At 36.6% G+C, this 23,496-nt stretch overlaps 1 protein-coding gene across 2 annotated transcripts in view; it reads right to left on the reverse strand.

Annotated features, from left to right (window-relative positions):
- Positions 1-6,124: 6,124 nt before the first annotated feature.
- The window catches only part of UBQLN1 (ubiquilin 1), a 42,828-nt gene continuing 25,456 nt past the window's right edge, over positions 6,125-23,496 (reverse strand). Inside the window, exons 7-11 of one of the 2 annotated variants that reach the window (XM_045562213.1) lie at positions 16,046-16,188; positions 13,087-13,170; positions 11,761-11,876; positions 11,346-11,514; positions 6,125-8,082 (exon numbers count right to left, since the gene is read on the reverse strand). In XM_045562213.1, the coding sequence (XP_045418169.1) occupies positions 7,930-8,082; positions 11,346-11,514; positions 11,761-11,876; positions 13,087-13,170; positions 16,046-16,188 (665 nt within the window). In that variant the 3' untranslated portion in view covers positions 6,125-7,929. The remainder of the gene's footprint in view (positions 8,083-11,345; positions 11,515-11,760; positions 11,877-13,086; positions 13,171-16,045; positions 16,189-23,496) is intronic. The other variant, XM_045562214.1, reaches the window with a different exon arrangement.

The raw sequence follows: 23,496 nt of genomic DNA on the forward strand, positions 1-23,496 counted from the left end.
TTACACCTAAGTTTTCTTCTAAAAGTTTTATAGCTTCAGCTTTTACATTTATTTCTTGGATCTCCTCTGAGTTAGTTTTTGAGTAAGACTATGCACTTTAACAAGATCCCAGGTGATTTGTATGCACAATTAAAGTTTGGAAGCACTGCTTTACATCACTAATAAATTCCCATTTCCTTTAAATCAGTGGTTTTCAACCCTACCAGCATATTATCATCACTTTGGGAGCTTTAAAAACTTATGCCTGTGCCTCACCCAGATACAACAATTCAACTTAGTCTGGGGTGGCTTTATTTTATAATCTCTTCAGTTGATTCTAATGTGAAGCAAGGGTTGTGAGAATTAACCACCTCTTTACTGATCAACTTTCTATAGCCCTCAACTAATTCTTCAACTTCATGAGGATGTCCACAAAGCTATTATCACCATCCACTTGCCTCCCTGTTCAATCAATGTTTCCGTGTCTGTCTCATTTGAAAAGAAACCCTTACCATCATTCACATACCCTTTCCACATGGACTTCACCCACATGCCTTTGTTAGGCTGGTTTGTACCCACTACTTGTTTAATTGTGATGCTGGGACTTCAACAGTGCCACGTTAAGATTGGGATCAGTGTTCACAGCGCATGCAGTACACGAATATGAAGCAGGCTTAGCATTCGTGGATATGACACAAATCATAACTTCATCAACAGACTGGAAGATCGAAGTCATATTGGCTGGTAGTGTATGAGGGTGAGGTGGAACAGAAACAAGAAGAGGAAATAGAGAACTTCAAGCGCTCTGGAAAAATCAAAGATTTCAGGTTGGTCAAGAGGATGGTCTACAACCAGCAACTTTTTAACATCTAGTTATGTTCTCTTTGAGGCACTGTTTGTCCTTGGTCTTTCTGAGTTTTTTTCTTGAAGGGGAGGGGTGGAAATGGATAAAACATTCCAGTCTTCCACTTGCAAATCCAGACACAGAACCAATTACAAATTGAACCTTCCACCATAAACAAAAATTACTCAAATGGATCAGTGACCTAAATGTAAGAGCTAAAACCATAAAACTCTTACAAGAAAACATACAGGAAAATCTCCATGACCTAAGATTTAGTAATGTATTCTTAGCTATGACACCAAAAGCACAAGCAACAAGAGAAAAATACAAAAGTTGGACTTAAATAAAATTAAAACTTTTGTGCAAAGGACATTACCAAGAAAGTGAAAAGACAACCCACAGTAAATGGTTCTGCAAATCATAAATCTTATAAGCATTTAATATCCAGGACATATAAAGAAACCCTACAACTCAACAACAAAACACAGTTAAAAATGGACAAAGGACTTGAATAGACATTTCTCCAAAGATATACAAATGGGCAATAAACACATGAAAAGATGTTGAACATCATTAAGTGATTAGGGAAATGCAAATCAAAACCACAATGAGTTATCACTTTACACCTACCAGGATGGCCATAACTTAAAAAGACAAAACAAACAAACAAAAAAGGGCATTAAAGTTGGCAAGGATGTAGAGAAGCTGAGACTCACACACTATTGGTGACAATGTAAATGGTACAGCCATTGTGGAAAATATTTTGATAGTTCCTCAAAAAGTTAAAAATAGAATTACCATTATGACCCAGCAATTCCACTCCTAGATATATACTCAAAATAACTGAAAACAGAAATTCAAAACTTGTCTGCTAATGTTCATTGCAAGCTTGTTCACAACAGGCAAATGATGTAAGTGTCCACCAACAGATGAATGAATAAAATGTGGCATGAACATACAATGCACATACAATTCAGCCATAACAACATGATGGACCTTGAAAACATACCAAGTGAAAGCAACTAGACACAAAGGCCACATATGGTATGATTCCATTTACATGAAATGTCCAGAACAGGTAAATCCATAAAGACAGAAAGTAGATTTAGTGGTTGCCAGAGGCTGGGGTGAGGGAGGAATAGAGAGTGAATACTTAATGGCTACTGGGTTTCCTTTTGGAGTGATGAAAAAGTTCTGGATGATGGTGATGGCTGTACAACCCTGTGAGTGTATTAATACCATTGAATTGTACCCTATAAAATGGTTACTATGGCAAATTTTATATTACGTGTGTTTCACCATAATTTTTTTAAAACAAAGAAAACTATAGGCCTTCCCCACAGGGGTCAGGCCTATCTCACTAACCTCATTACCCCACAGCAGAAGCAGACTAGAATACATGCTTCCCCTGGGACAGACTGTTTTCCAAAGAAAAGGAGCTGTCAGTCAAGTATACTTAGTTCTTTCTACAATACTGAACAAGCAGCTGAGTCCCTACTTCTCTTAGAAAGGAGCAAGCAGTGGTGAAGAAACATGTGCCCCTCCAACATGTTTCCCCTTCTGGGATTACAGTGTGTGGTAGATCAAGACGGTTGCAAATTCTTTGACATTCTTCCCATCAAGCAGTGGGGCCTATGACCCCTCTTGAATTTGGGAAAGCTAAGACTCTTTGACCAATAAAATGTGGGAGAAGTGACACTGGGCCAGTTTTGAGCCCAAGACTTAAATACTGGTGGCTTTCATTTTTTCTTTTTTCTTGAAATACTTGCTCTTGAAACCCATCCACCACGCTGTAAGGAAGCAAAAGCAGCTGTGGAAAGGAAATCAAACCCTGTGTGCACTCCCAGATTAAAACATGCACTAATTTAACAACCAGGTGAACAAGCACTCTTGAAAATAAATTCTCCAGATCCAGTCAAGTTGCTCCAGCTGTATTCACCAAGCCCTGCCAAAATTGCTCACTCATGAACAAAATAAAGGATTTTGTTCTAAGCCACCAAACTGTGGAGTAATTTGTTATGAAGCATTAGATAACCACAACACAGTGGAAATCCCCTCCTGTCTCTGAGAAGTAGAAGGATGGAGAATATGTCTGAGTAACTGTTTTAAGACATCTAGTTTGAATGCACAAGTGACTACTATATATCCCACTAAAGAATCACGCTCCACACTCAGCTTTGGTCTTTCGAGGGAAACTCTACTAGAGCTCCTACACCTGCTAACCCTGTTCTAAGCAAACTGGGGGTATGCTTCACCACTGTCCAGCTCGAGAGGAAATCTCAATCTTGTTCTACGCAATCTTACTCAAGCAAAAACACTGGAAAGGGGGTGCTCTTCCTCTATTTCAGAAAGAGTTGAGCACATAGAACAGTTCAGATGGGCTGGACAGGTGTCACTTCTACTGATAAGAAAAGGAAAAGTTAAGGAAATGACGACTGGAAAGACAAAGACACCCGCCCCTTCAAACCTTAGCCCATGTAACAAAGGTACTGATAATTTAAAAAAAAAAACAAAAAACCCACCCTATTCCAAGGAATCAAATGCTGGCAGTAACTCCTTATTCTCTGTATTTTTTGGTAGAAAACAATTATCCCATCAAGTCTCCTCTGCCCCCCTCCATGCTATAACATTTCCTATCTTCAAAGAAAACCAAAGGCAAACTTCTGTATCATCACCACCACACGCACCCATGCCCCACAGCTATGGTCCATTTCTGATTCTCTTTACTTCATAACTGTGCCTCCTGGTATCTCCTCAGTCCACTCTAACCACAATTTTACCCCACCACTCTAAACCCCGAATCACAGTTATGAAGGCCATTCCTTTACTAAATCTAAAGAGTGAAAATTCAATCCATGATGAGTACTTGAAGCAGCAGCACATTTAACCTTTCTCTCCAGATTAAGTGTCCTCACTTGCTTTCAGGCTCTCTCTTGATTCTTACCTTATGACCTACCTGTTCATCTCCTCTGCAACTCCTCTACTTCCTTCAACATTCCCACTGAAAGAAACGTCCAATCAAGTACATCCAACTTGTATTAACAAGCCTTCCATGTCAACCCCCGAACCACCCCTACCTCATTCCCCACACCTCTCCAATCTTACTCCCTGTACCACTTTCCCCCTAGCTTAGCCACACTGGCCTTCTTGGGTTCGACAAACATACTGAGAAAAACTTTTTATCTGAAAAATGCGAGGCCCTCTAAATTATCAGGCCCAGAGAGGCATTTAAATTTGACAGCAGTCACATCTCGTTCCTCTCCTCTTGAGCTAATGAACTCTTGAAGCCACTTGTTATGTGGGCTCTAGACTGACCCCAAGAAGCATAAAATGCCCTACACTGGACACCGTAACTCATACCCTGTAGTTCAACAATGTACAGCCAAACACTAATCAATGTTATTTCTGCAAACCAATGAAAATTCCTGTCAAACAATTCTGTATCAGCCCACCCCCTGTTCCCTTTTGCCTTTAAAAGCCTGCTTGCAAAGGCCAAACGGAACACTCCCCAAGGCAACTTGAAGTATATCCTTGGCAGCTGTCCTCATTTTGGTTTCAAGAAAACTCCTTAAATTATATTTTGTGCCTCAGCTTCTTCCTTTAGGTCAACAATACTCAGAACACTTTACAGGGCCTCTTCCCTAGTTGTCCCTCTTCGTGGAAAGTTGTTCACCCCTCCAGATATTCAAGTCTCTGTTCAAATGTCACATTCTCCGTGAGGTAAGGCCTTCTCTGTCTACCCTATATAAAATAAGAACATCCCCTTCCTGATCTAACCTCCTTACTACTCAGAATTTTTCACCAAAGCACTTATCATTAGCTGGCAGGCAATCAATACATTTTACTATCTCCCTACATTCAACTATGTAACCCTCATGTGGACAGAACCTTGTTTTATTTACTGCTATACTTTGAGCAACCAGAAAAGAACTTGGCACTCAGTAGATGTTCAATAAATGTTGACTTTCTGAAGCAATGGTTGCATATGGGAAAAGACAGAGAAGTTGAGGAGGAACACTTGATGTTACTTAGGTAATTGCCAAGACAATTTCAGACCAGGGAAATGAGAGAAAAACAAAATAGAAAAAAACGCCGTAAGGTGAACAGGAGAAAAAGAACTCAGCAATTGACAGTAAAGGCTAAGTAATTCAGAGTTAATCAATCACTGGATTAGCAAAGCTCAGGAAAACTTCAGAACTGAGCCCAGAAAAAATGCTAGGCTCCGTAAAGCCAAAGAAGACAGATAAACACCATATGCAACACCAGAGATTTACCAAGTATAGCTTTTCCCGGAGTGTGTTCATTGGATATAGCATTACCTTAAAGACAAGTCCAGTAAAAGGGATGGAAAAGGCTGGATAAAACAACTTTAAATAGATTTGTTTAATGTAGGACTTCTTGTTGACTTTAAGACGTTTAATGTTAATCTCTAAGAGAGGAAGTACAATATGGAGTATTTCCCTGCCTTAACCACACAACTTTTTGTTATACATGTGTATATACATATGTGCACACACAGCCTAGATTCATTTTTGCCACTAACATATTGTTATCCATTCTGTTGTATTTTATCATGATCTGTCTACTAAATTAACATGATAATAATGTCTCCCCAAACAAAACATCCCTTTCATTACTATATTTAAGCCAAGCCTGAAACCCAAGATTCTGAATACACACAGAGGCCAGTTATCATTTATCTGATTGTTCACTTTGTTTAGGATATCACAAATATTACACTTGGGAAATAAAATCCTGAAATGTTATTTTCACCACTTCATTTTTTATTCAATTTGTACTAAATGACACAACATGAGAACAATTTAAGCCTATGGTATTTTTAAGCATCTTTTTAGTACTTGTAAGAATTTTAAGTATTTTCAATCCCTTAACAAATATTTAGACCTAAGATAAACATATTAAAACAAACAACAAAAAAATCCTACCACTGCTGCAGCTTAAAGTACTCAGACGATCACCCAGTCCAGAGCACCCTATAAGCCTCACCACCACCACATGTATGATAAAGAAATCATGATGCCTCATTCAATGTCAAATAGTCAGGTACCAAAAATACAAGCAGAGGTCAGGTCACTTACCAGTGGGCTATCTTTATAACACACCACAATACAGTGTATGTGACATTTTAACTGGGGAAGCCTAAAAAATTAATAAAGAATAATCTAAAGTATGATAAAATCTGGGGTAATGCAATTCCAGCAGCCTTTAAAAGACAAGGTTAGAGAAAGTAAATTGAAGACATATTTTCCTTTCTACAAATGAGGCAAGACAAACCAAGTGTAAAAGCTAGAGATTTATTGTTATTTTGTGATTAATAAATCATCAAATTGGTTATGACACTATCCCACACTGTATACCACCACTCACCAGTACAAAAGTTTTAAAACCAGACTGAGGCAGAAAGAGCAAAGACACACATGAATACCATCCTTAATAATCTCTAGTCATGCCTCCACCCTAACCTTTGTACATATTTTCCTCCTGGGAAAGTGTCAGAACAGTGCATGGACTGGTGGGCAACCTGGCCTCTTGACCTATTTTTTAATAGCAAGCAACTTGCAGAAGTAATGGAATTCAACTTGTATTTCCCTTGATTTTATTGGTCTGGACTCATTTTAGTTTACTTTAACATTTTAATTTCCTGTAACTGTACATGAGAGAATGACCTAAAAGAATACTGAACCAGAGTCAGTCAAATATATTACTGACCCTAAATTATGTTTTAATTGGTCCTAAAGGAATGTACCACCCCAACAGTTTGAGAGTTAGGCAGAACTTCTCTTGGGAGGGAAGAAAAAGGCTGCAGAACAGCCAAATGTACTCAACATTGTTAAAACAGCTTTTGTTTTTCACCCCTGAAGGATACTTCTTTACTACACTATATGCACAGAAATCCTAAAAGAATCTTAGTTGCCAGTATTATTTAAACTGGCCTAATCCAGGATAGATTCCACTGCCCCCCCTTCCCCCCTCTCTGAGGCTCTGAAAGCACAATATTTAACTATTTCTTAATAGAACTACCAAAACACTTCAGAAACAAGTGGCTCACAAATCATTTTAAATCCATGTATTGCCTGTGCGTGAGAAAACAGATAAACCCAAAAGATAATTCTATTTTTATATGGCGATTAAAAATAACTGAAACATCAAGACACTTTCAGTGAAAGCAACATTTCAATTACAAATTGTAATGCCTGTTAAACTATCTATGGGAGAAGCTGAAAAGTCCTAGGCAAATGCACTTTTGGGTATACTACAGTGTTCCTTCAGTCTGCACAAAGATTAAGGTTAATTTACAGTCAATCTGTGAATGTTGAGACAATGTTACATTATGCTGTCTGTACAATTAAATGTCCTTAAAGAGATAACCAGAATCAGCTTTTCTACTATATTTTCAAAAAACCTGACTAACCGATACTTTTGCTGGGAGATGTTTATCAAAGATGCTGTAAGATTTTACACAATTAGAAAATACTCAACTCTGAGAGTATTTCCTTATCTTTACTTTTTTGATTACAGGTGTTTTGCTCAGATAACCTATTGCAGTATGATTCTAGAAACGCAGTCCCAAATGTGCATACTCTATATTGTATACAAATAAAGCCAAAATTGTCAGTAGTATAAATCTTACAGCATTTTGTTTGCAAAAATACATGCCAAAGTCACAATAAGCAATATTGTACCACAAATTATAGAGCGCAAATGATTTGCTTCTTTTTAATGCTTTTATTCTACATAAATTACTACCACAGGCTAATGTTTAAAAAGCGAATTGGACAGATGCAGGACAAAACCTGTTCACCCAACTATAAAAGGTGATGTTTTTAAAAAATTACAATAAATGCAGAAGTGTTTGATGCATGCAGTAGCCTTAAATGAAAAAGCATTGATTCCCACTGTTCCAGAAAAGAAAAACACAGAAAAACCCACACATCTTACTGCACTCCACCTTAAAATGCATCATATTGGGTTTGTTTATAACAGCACAGAATTCCAAGAGTCAAAATGAAATAAAGCAGGTATTTGAAAGTTTTAAGAGCCGTTATCAAAAATAAATTACATTTTTTTAAGATACAGAAATGCTGCTATGATGGCTGGGAGCCCAGTAACCTTTCAATAGCTGCATTGATATCACCTCCTGTTGCTATTAGCGCTTGCAAGTTTGCCTCACGGTTCAAAAATCCCATTGCACTGAGTTGTTCCAGTTGTTGCTGAAATCTGACTTCTGGATTCTGTAGCTGTTAAAAAAAAAATTAATCAGACTCTAAGGGAAACGAGTACCTGTCACACCTAAATAACTTTTCAAAAATTTTAATTGCTCTTTTGTAACATCTGCTGGTCTACTGAGCTTTAAAAGCACTGCCTCTCTCTTGAAACACATTCAACATATTTACAAATCTATTAGCACTTTATTTTGTTATTTTAAATAGTCTAGTTTATACCTAAACAATCATGTCAAATGGATAACTTTCCTTTGGGAAAAAAAGCTTAATAAACTCCAACCATTATTTTAGAGGCTCATCAACACGCAGAAAAACTTAGAAGTACATAAGCAAAGAGTTTAGAATTAGATGATTTATTTTGTGTAGCTACTAACCAGCTGAGTAACTACAAAAGCCAGTGTTTTATATAAAATTCTCCAGTTCCAATAAGGCTTAGAATGTGGGCTCAAATTTCTACACTGGCCAGTCAATTCTTGTAAGAGTTCCAGCTGCAGGCCCACAAACTATACTGACAATCCGGTGGCATCAAATCTCTCTTCAGAAATGAGGTTAAAAGCATACACACACATATAAATGATCAACCCAATCCTGGCCAACCTGATAACAGGAGGGCTTATAGGTTAACTTACATAATAATTAATTCTGTCCTATACCCAAATCTTTTTTTCTTATTAATTCCACGAATATTTACTGAGTACCTACCATGAGCCAGAAACGGTGCTAGGTATCAGGAATACAAATACATATTTAAGATACCCTGCCTTGTTTATTGAAAACACAAAACATCTAGCAGACCTTGAAACAGTTTTCCCATTAAGAAATTTGGGGACAACCAGGCACGGTGACTCATGCCTGTAATCCCAGTACTTTGGGAAGCCCAGGCAGGAGGATCATCTGAGCCCAGGAGTTTTAAGATCAGCCTGGGAAACACAGCCAGACTTTGTCTCTATAAAAAATTTTTAAAAAGTTAATTGGGCATGGTGGCACACATCTGTAGTCCTAGCTACTCTGGAGGATCCACTGAGCCCAGGTGTTCAAGGCTATAGTGAGCTATGATCATACCACTGCACTCCAGCTCAGGAGACAGAGCGAGATCCTGTCTTTTAAAAAAAAGAAGTTCGGGGGCAAACTACTGTAACAGGTTTGAACTGGCAATCATCTTTTTATTAGGTTGGTGCAAAAGTACTTTTGCTGTTAGCATTGTTGAAATTTGCTGTTTGATATTGGAATACATTCTTAAATAAATGTGGTTATGTTATACATCATTTTAATGCGCGTTTCTCACTTTATATTTTTTTGCTAATGATTTATTACTTGTTGTTTAGACTATGGAAATGATGTTATACAAAAGCAAATTCCAGCAATTTTCTTACTCAAGTTCCAAATGGGTCATAAAGAAGAGGAGACAACTCGCAACATCAACAATGCATATGGCCCAGGAACTGCTACTGAAAGTTCAATGCAGTGGTGGTTCAAGAAGTTTTGCAAAGGAGACAAGAGCCTTGAAGATGAGGAGTGCAGTGGCCAGCCATCGGTAGCTGACAACTACCAACTGAGAGCAACCATCGAAGCTCATCCTCTTACAACTACACGAGAAGTTGCCTAAGAACTCAATGTCGACCATTCTATAGTCATTTGGCATTTGAAGCAAACTGGAAAGGTGAAAAAGCTCAGTAAGTGGGTGTCTCATGAGCTGACCAAGAATCAAAAAAATCGTTTTGAAGTGTCATCTTCTCCTCTTGTACGCAATGACAAACCACTGCTTGATCAGATTGTGACGTGCAACGAGGAGTGGATTTTCTGCAACAACTGGCAATGACAAGCTCAGTGGTTGGACCAAGAAGCAGCTCCAAAGCACTTCCCAAAGCCAAACTTGCACCAAAAAAAGGTCATGGTCACTGTTTGGTCACCTGCTGCCAGTCTGATCCACTACAGCTTTCTGAATCCCGGTGAAACCATTACAGCTGAGAAGTAGGCTCAGCAAATTGATGTGATGCACTGAAAACTGCAATGCCTGTAGCAGCATTTGGTCTACAGAAAGGGCCCAATTCTTCTCCATGACAACACCTCACACAACCAATGCTTCAAAACTTGAATGAATCAGGCTACGAAGTTTTGCCTCATCCACCATATTCATTCATATTCTTGCCAACCGACCACCACTTCTTCAAGCATCTCGACAACTTCTTGCAGGGACAATGCTTCCACAACCAACAGGATGCAGAAAATGCTTTCCAAGAGTTCACTGAATCCCGAAGCACGGGTTTTTATGCCACAGGAATAAACAAACTTATTTCTCATTGGCAAAAGTATGTTGATTGTAATGGTTCCTATTTTGATTAATAAAGATGTATCTGAGCCTAGTTATGATTCAAAATTCAGTCCAAAACTGCAATTACTTTTCCACCAACCTAGTATAATGACATACTGTTAGTAAAGCCAATAAAGCTTGCAGATACAAGAACGTTATCAGGGGTCCATATTTTTTAGCCGTATTTGTGAGGTGTACATATAACACAAGTTACTGCAAGAGGTGGTGTGGTGGTGGGTAGGATAAGGTAGTTAGGATTTTTCCCAAACTCAAAAGACAAAGATTAGAATATAGTTGTCCTGTAGTTACTTGGAATAACCAAGTTTCTATTCCTCCCTGATAAACTTTTATAAAACAAAACGTATTTCCTATGATTTTCAAACACGAACTCTGAAAAGAAATACACTTTTTTTTTTTTTTTTGGAGACAGAGTCTCGCTCTGTTGCCCGGGCTAGAGTGAGTGCCGTGGCGTCAGCCTAGCTCACAGCAACCTCAAACTCCTGGGCTTAAGCGATCCTACTGCCTCAGCCTCCCGAGTAGCTGGGACTACAGGCATGCGCCACCATGCCCAGCTAATTTTTTTCTATATATATTTTTAGTTGGCCAGATAATTTCTATTTTTTAGTAGAGACAGGGTCTCACTATTGCTCAGGCTGGTCTCGAACTCCTGACCTCGAGCGATCCACCCGCCTCGACCTCCCAGAGAAGAAATACATTTTTAAAGGCAACTTCTAAAAAGTAAGGCATTAGACTGTAGCATGTCTTCTCTACAACTATAACATTTCCTTTAGTGTATGATATAACACAGAAGTCAATAATTTTTATAATGCCTGTTTTTAGATTCAATATCCTTAAGACTGTGCTTTTCATTAAACGCCCACCATTTTTTCCCCTTTTTCTTCTTTTTCGAAATTTCTACATTTCTAACATCAAGGAATATAAAACTTGAACAGAAAAGAATTGTTACCTGAGGGTTTACTCCAGCAAGAGCCTGTAGCATTTGCTGAATAAACTGCTGGTGTCCAGGTTCAGTGGTTCCTGCTGTGGGGCTTGTGTTTTCACTAGGTGCAGCGTTAGACCCACTGGTTCCTGAAGAGCCTCCAGTGTTTCCTAATGCCCCCAGGCCAGGAGTAAACCTAGGGAAAGCACAAGGAGGTAACAAACCTAAACTTGTGCAAAACTAGAAGTCAGCCTAGGTGGCAAATCAGTTACATTTTAACTTAGTATCAGCTAAGTAATCTTCTTGAAGTAAGCATTTTTAACTTGGAAAACTGTGACTTAAAAACAATCTCAACAAAAAAAGGGCAGAATGATATCAGGTCTGAAATTCTCAGAGAAAGTAACCATTATGCACTTTTATAATCTTCCCCAAATAAGCCTACCCTGGGATGAGGCCTGGGGCTTCCGTTGCTAACGTCTGCAAACCCTGCTGAATCTGTAACAAAGCCTGCATTGCTCTAGGGTTTGACATTGCTGAGAGTGTATCAGGATTCTGCATCTAAGAAGAAAGAAAACCGGTGGTTACAAGGGAATTAAAATCAGTAAAGGTAAATCTTATTATCTTTTCTTTGCTATGTTTCTGGAGAAAATCTAAAACCTCATTGGTAACTTATAATTTCTTTCCCAAAATAAACACAAGTACCTCCTCTTTGACAGCAAACCTAGTGTGCAAATCATTACTTGACCTCCCAAGTTCATCATGAAAGCCATTTGCACAATGGAAGACAATCAGGAACTACTCTGGAAGCCACAACTATTCCCCTTCTCCAACAGAAGATAGTATTATTTCTAAGAGACAACCTCCAAATGCACAATTTATATGACATGGTAACATAGTGAAAGCCACATATTCCTCCTGACCAAGTGTCATCTGTTGCTGACATAACAATCTTACCAAAAAGGTACACTCTAAAACAATAGTTCCAAATTTGAAGTTAATACATATGTCCTAAATTTAAAAGCTTCACTACTTCCAAATATACACCACCTGACTGACCAAAAAAGATAAGCTTACATCATTATAATAGATCAAGAACACTAACTAACCTTGGGAAATAGTTTACAGGCCTGAGTATCATTTGCATAATATATAAGGCCCTAGAACTACCAGTTTCAAAAACACCAAGACTGACTTCTCTTTTATCTTTTTACATATTAAAATACCATGGGAATCAAGTACTTTTTTTTGTAATATAACCTTCCTTATATGACAACACTGACAATTTTCATCTTACTAATTCCAAGTTTGAGGAAATGAGATCTACCCCTTGGAAAAAAGACATTCTATTAATTTGGAAGAAATTAAAACATTACAAAGAAACCAAATCTGCAAAATAGATAGGGTAGCTCTTTCCTATTACTCGAGATTAGTTAAACTATAAGGCGTAACATGACACAAGGAAGCACTTCAAAGTTAGCACAGTGAAAGAAAATGATTTATGGTATTAACAAAGCATTCAAAATCCTAAATCCTCAAAAGCAAAAATAAAATGGTTCTTTCCTCAGCATTTATGTTTAAAAAACATAAGCAAAAGGTCAGCAGTGAAATGGGGCTGAATTTTAAGATCAAGCTGAATTCTCTACCAATTGACAGCATTATCAATCTCTATTCTATGTTTTGCTATCAGCCAGAAGAGCAAGGAAAATGTTTATCAAACTTTTTTCAAGCACATCATTACCGAAGACAGCTAGCATCTTTTCTTACTCACTTGTTGGAGGAAAGTTGGGAGCTGTTGTCTCATTTGTTCTTGAAGCTGAGGATTTCCAGCAAATAGGGGATTATTCAGCATCATCTATGGGGCAAGTGTTCAAACAATTTTAACTGGAAATATCTGAAACAAGTAATGTACCTTGTTTAATATTCTATCTTCCCCCCAAATGCCTAAGCTGGCACTTTAAAGGGAGGAAGGTAGAACATAAATAAAAAAGGAGAAGGGAAGATACTGTCCCACAAGAGGGATCTCCAGAAAAAAACGAGACATCTTCTCTCTTAATGAGAATGGTGATGATAATGACATGCAATATCCTAAAAAATAAAAGCAATCATTTTCTTAGGCTTTTCCTTGAGCGAAGGTGAATATGTGCCCTTGAAAGAAAAATGGGAATAACTGGCATTCATGAGGGATACATTTGCTGCTACACTGACATAAACATCAATACATGAAACTATATACATGGCTTGCTTAGAAACCTTGACAAACAAGTGGGCAAGCACAGAGACGATCCATAGCTGGAACCACTATAATCTACCTGCCTACTACGAAACAGCTAATATTAGGTCCAAAAAAAGAACACCACAAAACAGCAACCAACTTGCCAAAGAAATGGAGCTGCTAGGTGAAAATCAGCCCAGACTAGCACCAACAGTCCTCTGGGCAAAGTGTTAAAATGCTCTAAGACCTGGAAGACGTAAATCCATTTGAGAACACCAAAATTAGCACCTGGATTTCACCTCACTACCACCAGAGATGAGAAAAGTGACATATCTCCTAACCTTCAAATAGGTGTTAAGAATTTAAAAGTCAGGGCCATTATTAACATGACGTGGTATACCTGAAAATAAGATTACAATACACAATCAGCATAACCAGAAACTAATAAATTCTCATAGCTTTGAAAAAGACAAATTGTATATTATTTTTCCCAGAGTGAAAAGTCAACTAACAATGATTTACTGATAGCCTATTTACCCTTCCAAAGTCTGGGGAGGAAATGATTCATGCCCTCAAGTAGTTAACCACATTTAAGAGCAATTAGATGTAAATGCTGAAAATAGAATTCCACCACCCCTTTATAAAGTTCATCTATTGTAGTAAAGTGGATCTTTTAGTTAATTTCAACACAATAACCAAAGCAGAATAAGTCAGACAACGTTTCATGGAAATATACTATTTATTCAAAGTGACCAATAAGTTCACACAATAAATAAAGTAATACCCACTTGAGGTCAACAAACCTGCTTCTTTATTAGCTCCAGTCAAATATTTCTTTATTATGAACATATTAATGAGGTTGTCACATTTATCTTTCAGGATTTATGTCATTTAAACTAATGTAGAAAAAGTACACCATCTAAAACTTACTCATTTTTCCTCAGAAAATCATCTCATTTGATTAAGATATTTATCCTAACTTACCTGACTGCTTATATCACACTTAATTCAGTTTTTACATGTAAGACTATTAAAAAAATATTTAGAAGTCAAAAGCAGAATAGAGAAATGGCAAATTTTAATCTGCTGATAACAAGAGTACATTGTAAATATAAACTGAATAAAAGACATACATATCTAGCATTGTCAACATTTTGCTTTAGAGTAAAAAAAGTTTATGAAAGGGCTCAAGTTGCTTTATAAATGTAAGATTGTAATTATAAATGGCTAAGAATGTGCTCGTTAGAGTCAAATTTTAAAAGATACACATTATTAATTAACCAAATATACACTTAAAAATATACAAATAGGCTAACTCTACTTATTTTCTAATTTATGTCAAGCACATATGAAAATTTTTGCTTAACTTACAGTCAAAAATGGCTGAGTACAGTAAGTTGAGATATTTATTCTAAGTATATAATTTACATATGAATAAAAATAAAGCTATCTTCCATAAAATGTACCTAAAATATGCAAAATTTTAAATGCAAAAATTATCCTAAAAGTTTTTTATTTCCAATTCCACAAATTTTGAGAGCAGAAGTTAGTATTGAGAATTATACATCAGACATCTGCTATATACTTGAATCAATATGGTCCTAGAGTTTGGAAAATAGAAACCATTTCAACTGACATTAAAGAACAAGTGATTAATTATAGCTTTTAAAAGTTAATAAATGAGATTAAAGAAAAGGATTTCAAACTCCTAACAGTCTACAGAAGCCATTTTTAATAAACAGCAATACAAACTACAGATGAGCAAGGCTTACTTCACATTCTCCAGGATTTTTCAAGCCTAATGGTGCAGAACCTAGACAATACGCTGGAATCACCCACGAAATTGGGAGTTGGAAGAGAACATCCAACCAATGCAATTAAATAAAAATCTCTAAGGATGGGGCCCAGGCATCAGTGTTGTTTTAAAAAAACTCTCCAAGTAACCCTGAAGCCAATGTTGATATCCATTAATTTTCTTAGTTATGGTCTCTTTAGAAACAAACTGGAAAATGAATAAATTAATAAGAAACCACCATACTATCTTGGGATGGAGGGATCTATAATGTAGAAAGAATGAGAACATGCCCCACAAGTCCCTCTCTGCCTTTAATAAACAATTTCAGGCTATGTTACAATGCCATTTTGAGGATGACTATTATAATCCGAGTGATCTACTAAATAAAAGATTTCAAATTTATCTACAGTTATCAATTGCTTTCAAGATTTACATTTCACTAAAGAGTGAATCTTTAAAGACAGCAATCCAAAACTTTTATACTTATCTCCTAACTCAACATATGTAGATACAAAGTAAACCTGCACTATTTTCTAGTCAATAAATGGCTGAGATGACATTGTTTTAATTATATACGAAGTATTAATTTACTACAAAGAAACAGACAGTCCAAAAAATTGGATATGCAGTTTACATTTCTAGCGTGCCAAAATCACAATTATTGGATTATGTTATTTCAATTCACACTGCACAGTCCTTTAAATACAATTACAAACTCACCTGTGCAGCAAGGTCAGGGTTCTGGCTTAGTGACTGCATCATGCTTCTCATATAGGGGGCAGACAACATGTTTTGCATAAGTTGCGGATTTTCAGTTATTTGTTGCAACAAGCTCTGCATTCCTGGTGTGTTGAACATACTAGCTGAAAGTTTGTTTAAAAAAAAAAAAAGACATTTTATTAAGGAAATAATACATAAACAAAAGTTAAAGCTTTAAAATAATATACACTGTGCTTAATTTTAGCAAGTGCAGATGAGTATACACATTATGCTACCAAATGAACTAAGAAAGAATTTTAAAACTAAGATGATCTCCAAAAGTGCATGCCCAAATTATACCAGTAAAAGATGACTTATGACTTTAAACATTCTGGTTACATTTACAGTAAAATCACATCTAATGGAAGGGCTAAGTTCTAAAGTCAATTTAAGGCAAAAATGAGATATGGTCAAAATTACTATTGAAAAATCCCATAAAGTGAAGAACTCTGAGCCAACTTTTCCTCCAGGAATGCAAATGACTGCTTAATTAGAATCATGTTCAGCACTCAATATGCTCACACTCATGAAAGAAGACTTCACGTCTAGGGTAAACAATAGATGCAGGTTCTCTATCCCATTTTTGCTGAGTGCTGGCACTCACTGAGTGAAATGGTAGGCACACTTAACATTTGAGAGACCATTAGAGCACAGCAACTAAGAGCAGTGTCTGCACCAAGATCATCTGGGTTCAAATCTAACCCACGTAATAACCACAGGCAAGTTATTCAGCTTCTTAGCTTCCCCATCTGTAAAATGGAAAAAATAGTATCTACTTCATAGAGTAGTTGTAATAAATTATTTAATGTGTAAAGTGCTTGTTATGATTATTCTCATTTTTGTCTCTTTTTTGCCAAGGGCCAAAGGTGAACTAATGTGAATTCAATATATCATGACTCAACTATATCCTCAGGCAAATCTTCACTGAAAACTAAGTAATTTCCTTAGCTTATACCTAGGTTTTCAATTACTGGCCAGATATACTTAAACTCTTATATATTCTCAAACTTACTATATGTCAGCTCATTGGGTTTTTCATTTCCCTTCTGCTCTTATTCTATCCCATGTAGTTTTATCAGGCTTAAAACATTTGACTCTGCCCACTTGTCTTTCTAGTTTATTGTAATTCTCTTACTGATAATTTTGTTTTTCCTATTTGTTCATGTTATAAGTTGTAATTTAGTTGTTTCCACATCCTAAAGTATAAAACTACAAGCATACCTCAGAGATACTGCAAGTTTAGCTCCAAACCACGACAATGATGTGAATATCACAATAAAGCAGGTCTTACAAATTTCTTAGTTTCCCAATACACATAAAAGTTAGGTTTACACTATACTATAGTCTATGAAGTATGCCACAGCATTACATCTGAAAACAATGTACATACTCTTAATTTAAAAATACTTTATTGCTAAAAATGGCCAATAATCATCTGAGCCTTCAGCGAGTCATAATCATTTTGCGGGCAGCTGTGGCAATTCTTAAAAAAACACAACAGTGAAGTATGCTGCATCAATTGACTCTTTCACAAAAGATTTCTCTGTAGCACACAATGCTGTTTGACAGCATTTAGCCCACAGTGGGACTTCTTTTAAAACTGGAGTCAATCCTCTCAAACTGTGCCACTGCTTTATCAACTAAGTTTATATAATATTCTAAACCCTTTCTTGTCAATTTCAACAATGTTCATGGCATCTTTACCAGGAATATATTCCATCTCAAGAAACCACTCTTTGCTCATCCATAAGAAGCAACTCTTCATCCTTTCAAGTTTTATTGCAACACTACAGCAATCCAGTCATATCTCCAGGCTTCATTTCTAATTCTAGTTCTCTTGTCCACCATATCTGCAGTTCCCTCCTCCACTGAAGTCCTGAACCCCTTTAAGTCATCTATGAGGGTTGGAATCAATCTCTTTCAAACTCCTGTTAATGTTGATATTTTTTCCTCCTCCCACAAATCATAAATGTTCTTAATGGCATCTAACATGGTGAATCCTTTCCAGAAGGTTTTCAATTTACTTTGCCCAGATCCACCATAGGAATCACTAAGTTATCACCTCACGAAATGTATTTCTTAAACAAGACTTGAAAGTCAAATTACTCCTTGATTCGTGAGCTGCAGAATGGATGTTGTGTTAGCAGGCATAAAATCAACATTAATCTCCTTGTATGCCTCCATCAAAGCTCTTGGTTAACTAGGTGTACTGTCGATGAGCAGTAATATTTTCAAGGAATCTTTTTTTCCTGAGCAGTAGGTCTCAACAGTAGGCTTAAAATATTCAGTAAACTATGCTGAAAACAAATAGGCTGTTATCCGGGCTTTGTTTTTCCCTTTATAGAGCACAGAAAGAGTAGAATTAGCATTATTCTTAAGGGCCCTAAAATTTTCAGAATGGTAAATGAGCACTCGCTTCAACTTTAAGTCACTGGCTGCATCAGCCCCTAAAAATAGTCAGCCTGTCCTTTGAAGCTTTGAAGCCAGGCATTGACTTCTCTCTTGCTATGGAAATCCTAGACGGCATCCTCTTCCAACAGAAGGCTGTTTCCGTTACACCAAAATATCTATTGTTTTGTGTAGCCACACCTTCATCAATTATCTTAGCTAGATCTTCTGGATAATTTGCTGCAGCTTCTAAGCACTTGCTGCTTCACCTTGCACTTTTATGTTATGGCTTCCTTCCTTCAACCTCATGAACCAACCTCTGCTGGCTTCAAACTTTTCTTCTGCAGCTTCCTCACCTCTCTCAGCTTCCACAGAATTGAGAGTTAGGGCCTTCCTCTGTATTCACAATTTGGCTGAAGGGAATTTTGTGGATAGTTTGATCTGTCCAGATCATTAAAACCTTCCCCCTATCAGCAATAAGGCTGTTTTGCTTTCTCATCATTTGTGTTTTCTAGAGTAGCGCATTTAATTTCAAGAACTCCTTTGTATTCACAACTTGGCTAACTATATGGTACAAGAGGCCTAGCTTTTGGCCTATCTTGGCTTTCGACATGCCTTCCTCCTCACTAAGCTTAATCAATTCTAGCTTTTATTTTAAGTGAGAGACATATGACTCTTTTACTTGAACACTTACAGGCCATTGTAAAATTCTTAACGGGCCTAATTTAAATATTGTTGTGTCTCAGGGAATAAGGAGGCCTGAAGAGAAGGAGAAAGACAGGGGAAACAGCCAGTTGGTGGAAAAGTCAGAACACATACATTTATGAAGCAAGTTTGCGTCTTACATGGATGTGTTCTGTAGTGCCCCAAAACAATTATAATAGTAACATCAAAGATAACTGTTCATGGATTTCAACAGATACAATAATAAAAAGGTTTGAAATATTGCAAAAATTACTGAAATGTGACAGAGACACAAAGTGAGCACATGCTGTTGAAAAAAATGGCACTGATAGACTTACTTGACAGAGTCGCCACAAATTTTCAATCTGTAAAAATCAAAATATCTGCAAAGCACAACAAAGTGAAATGCAATAAAATGAAGTATGTCTGTATTCTAAGACAGGCTGGCAAACTACAGTCTGCAGGACACATCTGGCCTACAACATGTTTTTTGTGTATAGCCCATGAGGTAAAATATTTTGTGAAATGTAAGAACTATGTGAAATTCAAATTTTAGTGTCCATAAATACCATTTTATTGGAATAGTCATGCTCACTCATTTATCATCTACGGGTGTTTTTACACTTTGACAAAAGCAAAACTGAGTTGAGACATAGACTGTCTACAGTGTTATCACTGCTTCATATTGCTGCTCAGTGTACTACCACAAATCAGTTAATCAGTTGTAACTCATGCAATGTGAAATCACTGCAGCATGTGTTTTTATTTTAATTACCAGTGCATATCAATCATGTCAGAACAAGAAAAAAGGAAGAAGTGGACTATGAATGCTGTGCTTTTAAAGGACAGTGAAGTATAAATTATTTTATTAAACGAGATGGCAAATTATTGTTTATTATGCAATGACACCAAAAGAATACAACATGCATGGACACTGACAAACTAAGCACTCATCACAATATTCCCCACCCACAGGAAAGCAATGGTTAGAAAAATCACAATATTTAAAATGAAGTATCTCATCACTGCCGAGTTTCTCCACAAAAATAAAAAATAAGGATGCCACCAAAGTTAAGTTTCCAAGTGGCTTATTTGTTAGCCAATCAAGAAAAGCTGTGTATTAGTGGTGATTAATCAACATAGTTAATTAAATCTTGACTGCAGCAGCCAAATAAATGTGTCCAGAGAAAATAAACTTTAGTCTATTAGCCCTTCAGGGAGAACAACTTTTCCCACACAGTTGAGGACACTGGGTGCAACACCAACATTCAATTAAAAACTAATGCAAATGATTTTGATGAGTCCCAGTTCTTGATGAGTCAAAAGATTTTAGTGTTACCACTCAGTTCTTATTTAAAGAGTCAATGCCAACTTCGAAGTGACTGAAAAATTAGCCTCTATCAACAGTCTAAATAGAACAACTAAGGCAAAACTATCTTCAAAGAAGTTAAGAAACACTAACTGGGTACAACCTGAAGTAGAATCTGCTAAGATGTGCTACATCAGATGGTGGCAGAAATGCGGAGAACTGAAAGGATTCAGCTGGACAGATTTACAAAGCTTATAAAAATGTTACTCACCAGCAGGTACTCTGGAAAATATTTTAATCTATCATGTTACTGACCCAGGAATATCAATGATGAACATCATTCTTCACTCTTGTGAGCTTACCCAGTCAATTCCATGAATTTTTTATTAAAAACAGTTCAGTATCCTGACATGCCAAGCACACAGCAGGTTGGTGGCTTAGCAGAGGTAAAGTTTCACTGCATTATCTTATGAGGTCATGCCTAAGACTAAAAAATTTGTAAATAAGAACCATCACCCAACCAACATCATCATACACTGAATAATTTGGAAATTAGTTTTTGGTAGGGACTTGGGACTTGGTAATGTTCCTCAATAAATTCAACCCAAAATTACAAAGCAAATAGCATTTATGTGTGAAACTCATATTGTAGTAAAGTCATTTTAACAACTAAAATTGTTTGAATCATAAGCCATGTCAAGCTGCTTTATATACTCCTTGTGCTGTCAAAAACAAGACCTCTATTCCCATGAATTTGCAGATTTATTTATTTTATTTATTTATTTATTTATTTATTTTGAGACAGAGTCTCACTCTGTTGCCCAGGCTAGAGTGCCGTGGCATCAGCTTAGCTCACAGCAACCTCAAACTCCTGGGCTCAAGCAATCCTACTGCCTCAGCTTCCCGAGTAGCTGGGACTACAGGCATGCACCACCATGCCCAGCTAATTTTTTCTATATATTTTTTAGCTGTCCAGCTAATTTCTTTCTATTTTTAGTAGAGACGGGGTCTTGCTCTTGCTCAGGCTGGTCTCGAACTCCTGAGCTGAAACGATCCACCCACCTTGGCCTCCCAGAGTGCCAGATTCATTTTTGAGCTCATACTACCCAACATCTTTTTTCAAACCTCAATACAATGGCAAAGAAAATTCACACTTCAAAATTCATTTAACTGTGTGATTGAGGAGCCTACGACCTAACCCTCAATTTTAAGTGATTAATCTGCAATGTAGTGGCATGCAAAAAGCAAATGAATCTAATAGAATTCTGTAATGCCTTCCCACACTGAGAAATATGCTATTAAAAATTATATATTTTTGGAATGAGTACATAGTCTGAATAAGTCTCATCATATATCAGTATTAACAGATGAATATTTGCAATCAATTTTGATAAACACAGAAAACTGTAAACTTCAATTAAGTAAAATGTTATTCCCCTGAAGAAGTCCATTCTTCTCATCAATAGATATGTATGAGGAAAATATTATATGCAATTATGACCCAGTTTTTAATTTCATCAATAAAAAAAGTTTGTGGTAATTTGTTTTCTCTTTTGATGTAATATGCTCAATTTTGCCTTTTGGCCAGCAAAGCCTGAAGTATTATCGGACCCTTCACATGAAAAATTTAGCAACTCCTGCTCTAAGACCCCCCTCACTTTCTACAATAAGTGCTTACAGGGTAAAAGAAGACTCAAGAATTTCATCTTTACATGTATATGTGTATATCTGTACATGAAACTTCAAAGACTTGAGTAAGAATCATAACAGTACACAAATATGCTGGCAAATTCATCAGCCAGCAGAGTAATTTCATTTTTGCTGTTTCTTACTTTCCCTTGACAGAAATATTAACATGAAATGTTAAAGTACCAAGTCATTAAATTAAAACCTGAGTAAAAAGTTGCAAAACTGATTTTTTGCTTGTTATACAAAAGTTGTCACTGTAGACAACCATGCTATAGGAAAAAAAACAATACCAGTCAGAAAATCTGATTAAATCTTTGCTCTGCCTGCTCTATATCCTTTAAAGTGGGAACAGTGCTTCTCTCTCAAAAGATTGTTAATCAATAAGGATCAAGTAAAATCTATAACAGGGTAATTTTTCTTGATTTAAAAATGGTATTATTTCAATTTTTATAAAACCTGTATAATGTCCAAAAACTTCATGATACTCAAACTGTATTCTATGAAAGAATATATACCACTGTGACCATCAATTACTATCCTCATTCTGTTTCTTCTCTCAGCAAGGAATTTTTTAAAATTCCTTATCCAGCATCTCATCTTTACACTTCCTTTGACGAGATTACAGGCATCTTTAAAAATATATCCAGGCTCTCTCATCATAAGTAAGTGCTGCCATGCCTCCGTTTCTTCCTATTTTTATGCTAAGTATTAGGACTAAAAAATCATCACTCTGGCTAATGATCTCGGACCTCATTCATAGAAAAAGCATCACTATGTAATATCTGAATGTTGAAAAGAAGCCATCCATTTATTGAGTCTAGTCTACAGCAAAGTGGACAAAACTAAATTCTCAACCCGTTCCCACATCAGAATCAGCAGGAGCTTTACAGAAACACAGGTCTTAAACTCCACAATGAAAGATTCTGCTCCACGAAGTCTGAGACCTGGGAATCTGATTTTTACAAACCTGGCAAGTGCTCTGATACAGTTAGTTAAGCCCTGACCTCAAGGCTGGTGTTTGAGAATCCACTGATCTAAAATACAAAACGAGACTAAGGCTAAGAAACATGTACTCTAGTAATAACTACACAGGTAACTACGTGTTCCCTCTGCACTTCAGTTTCCCTACTAGAGAAATAAGACCACCACACACTTCACTCAATGCCATTTTAGGATGTAAAAACATAAAACTGCTTCTGGAAATCTTCAGTACCCCTCTCCACTATAATGCACTCAGGGAGTAACACTAACCATAACATAATAAAGCTTTCTTGGGAAAAAAAAAAAAAACACTTGCAACATATTAAAGACAGTTCATAAAAGGCACTTACCATACACACAA

Source organism: Lemur catta, chromosome 10 (genome assembly GCF_020740605.2).
Source record: "Lemur catta isolate mLemCat1 chromosome 10, mLemCat1.pri, whole genome shotgun sequence".
Lineage (NCBI taxonomy): Eukaryota > Metazoa > Chordata > Mammalia > Primates > Lemuridae > Lemur > Lemur catta.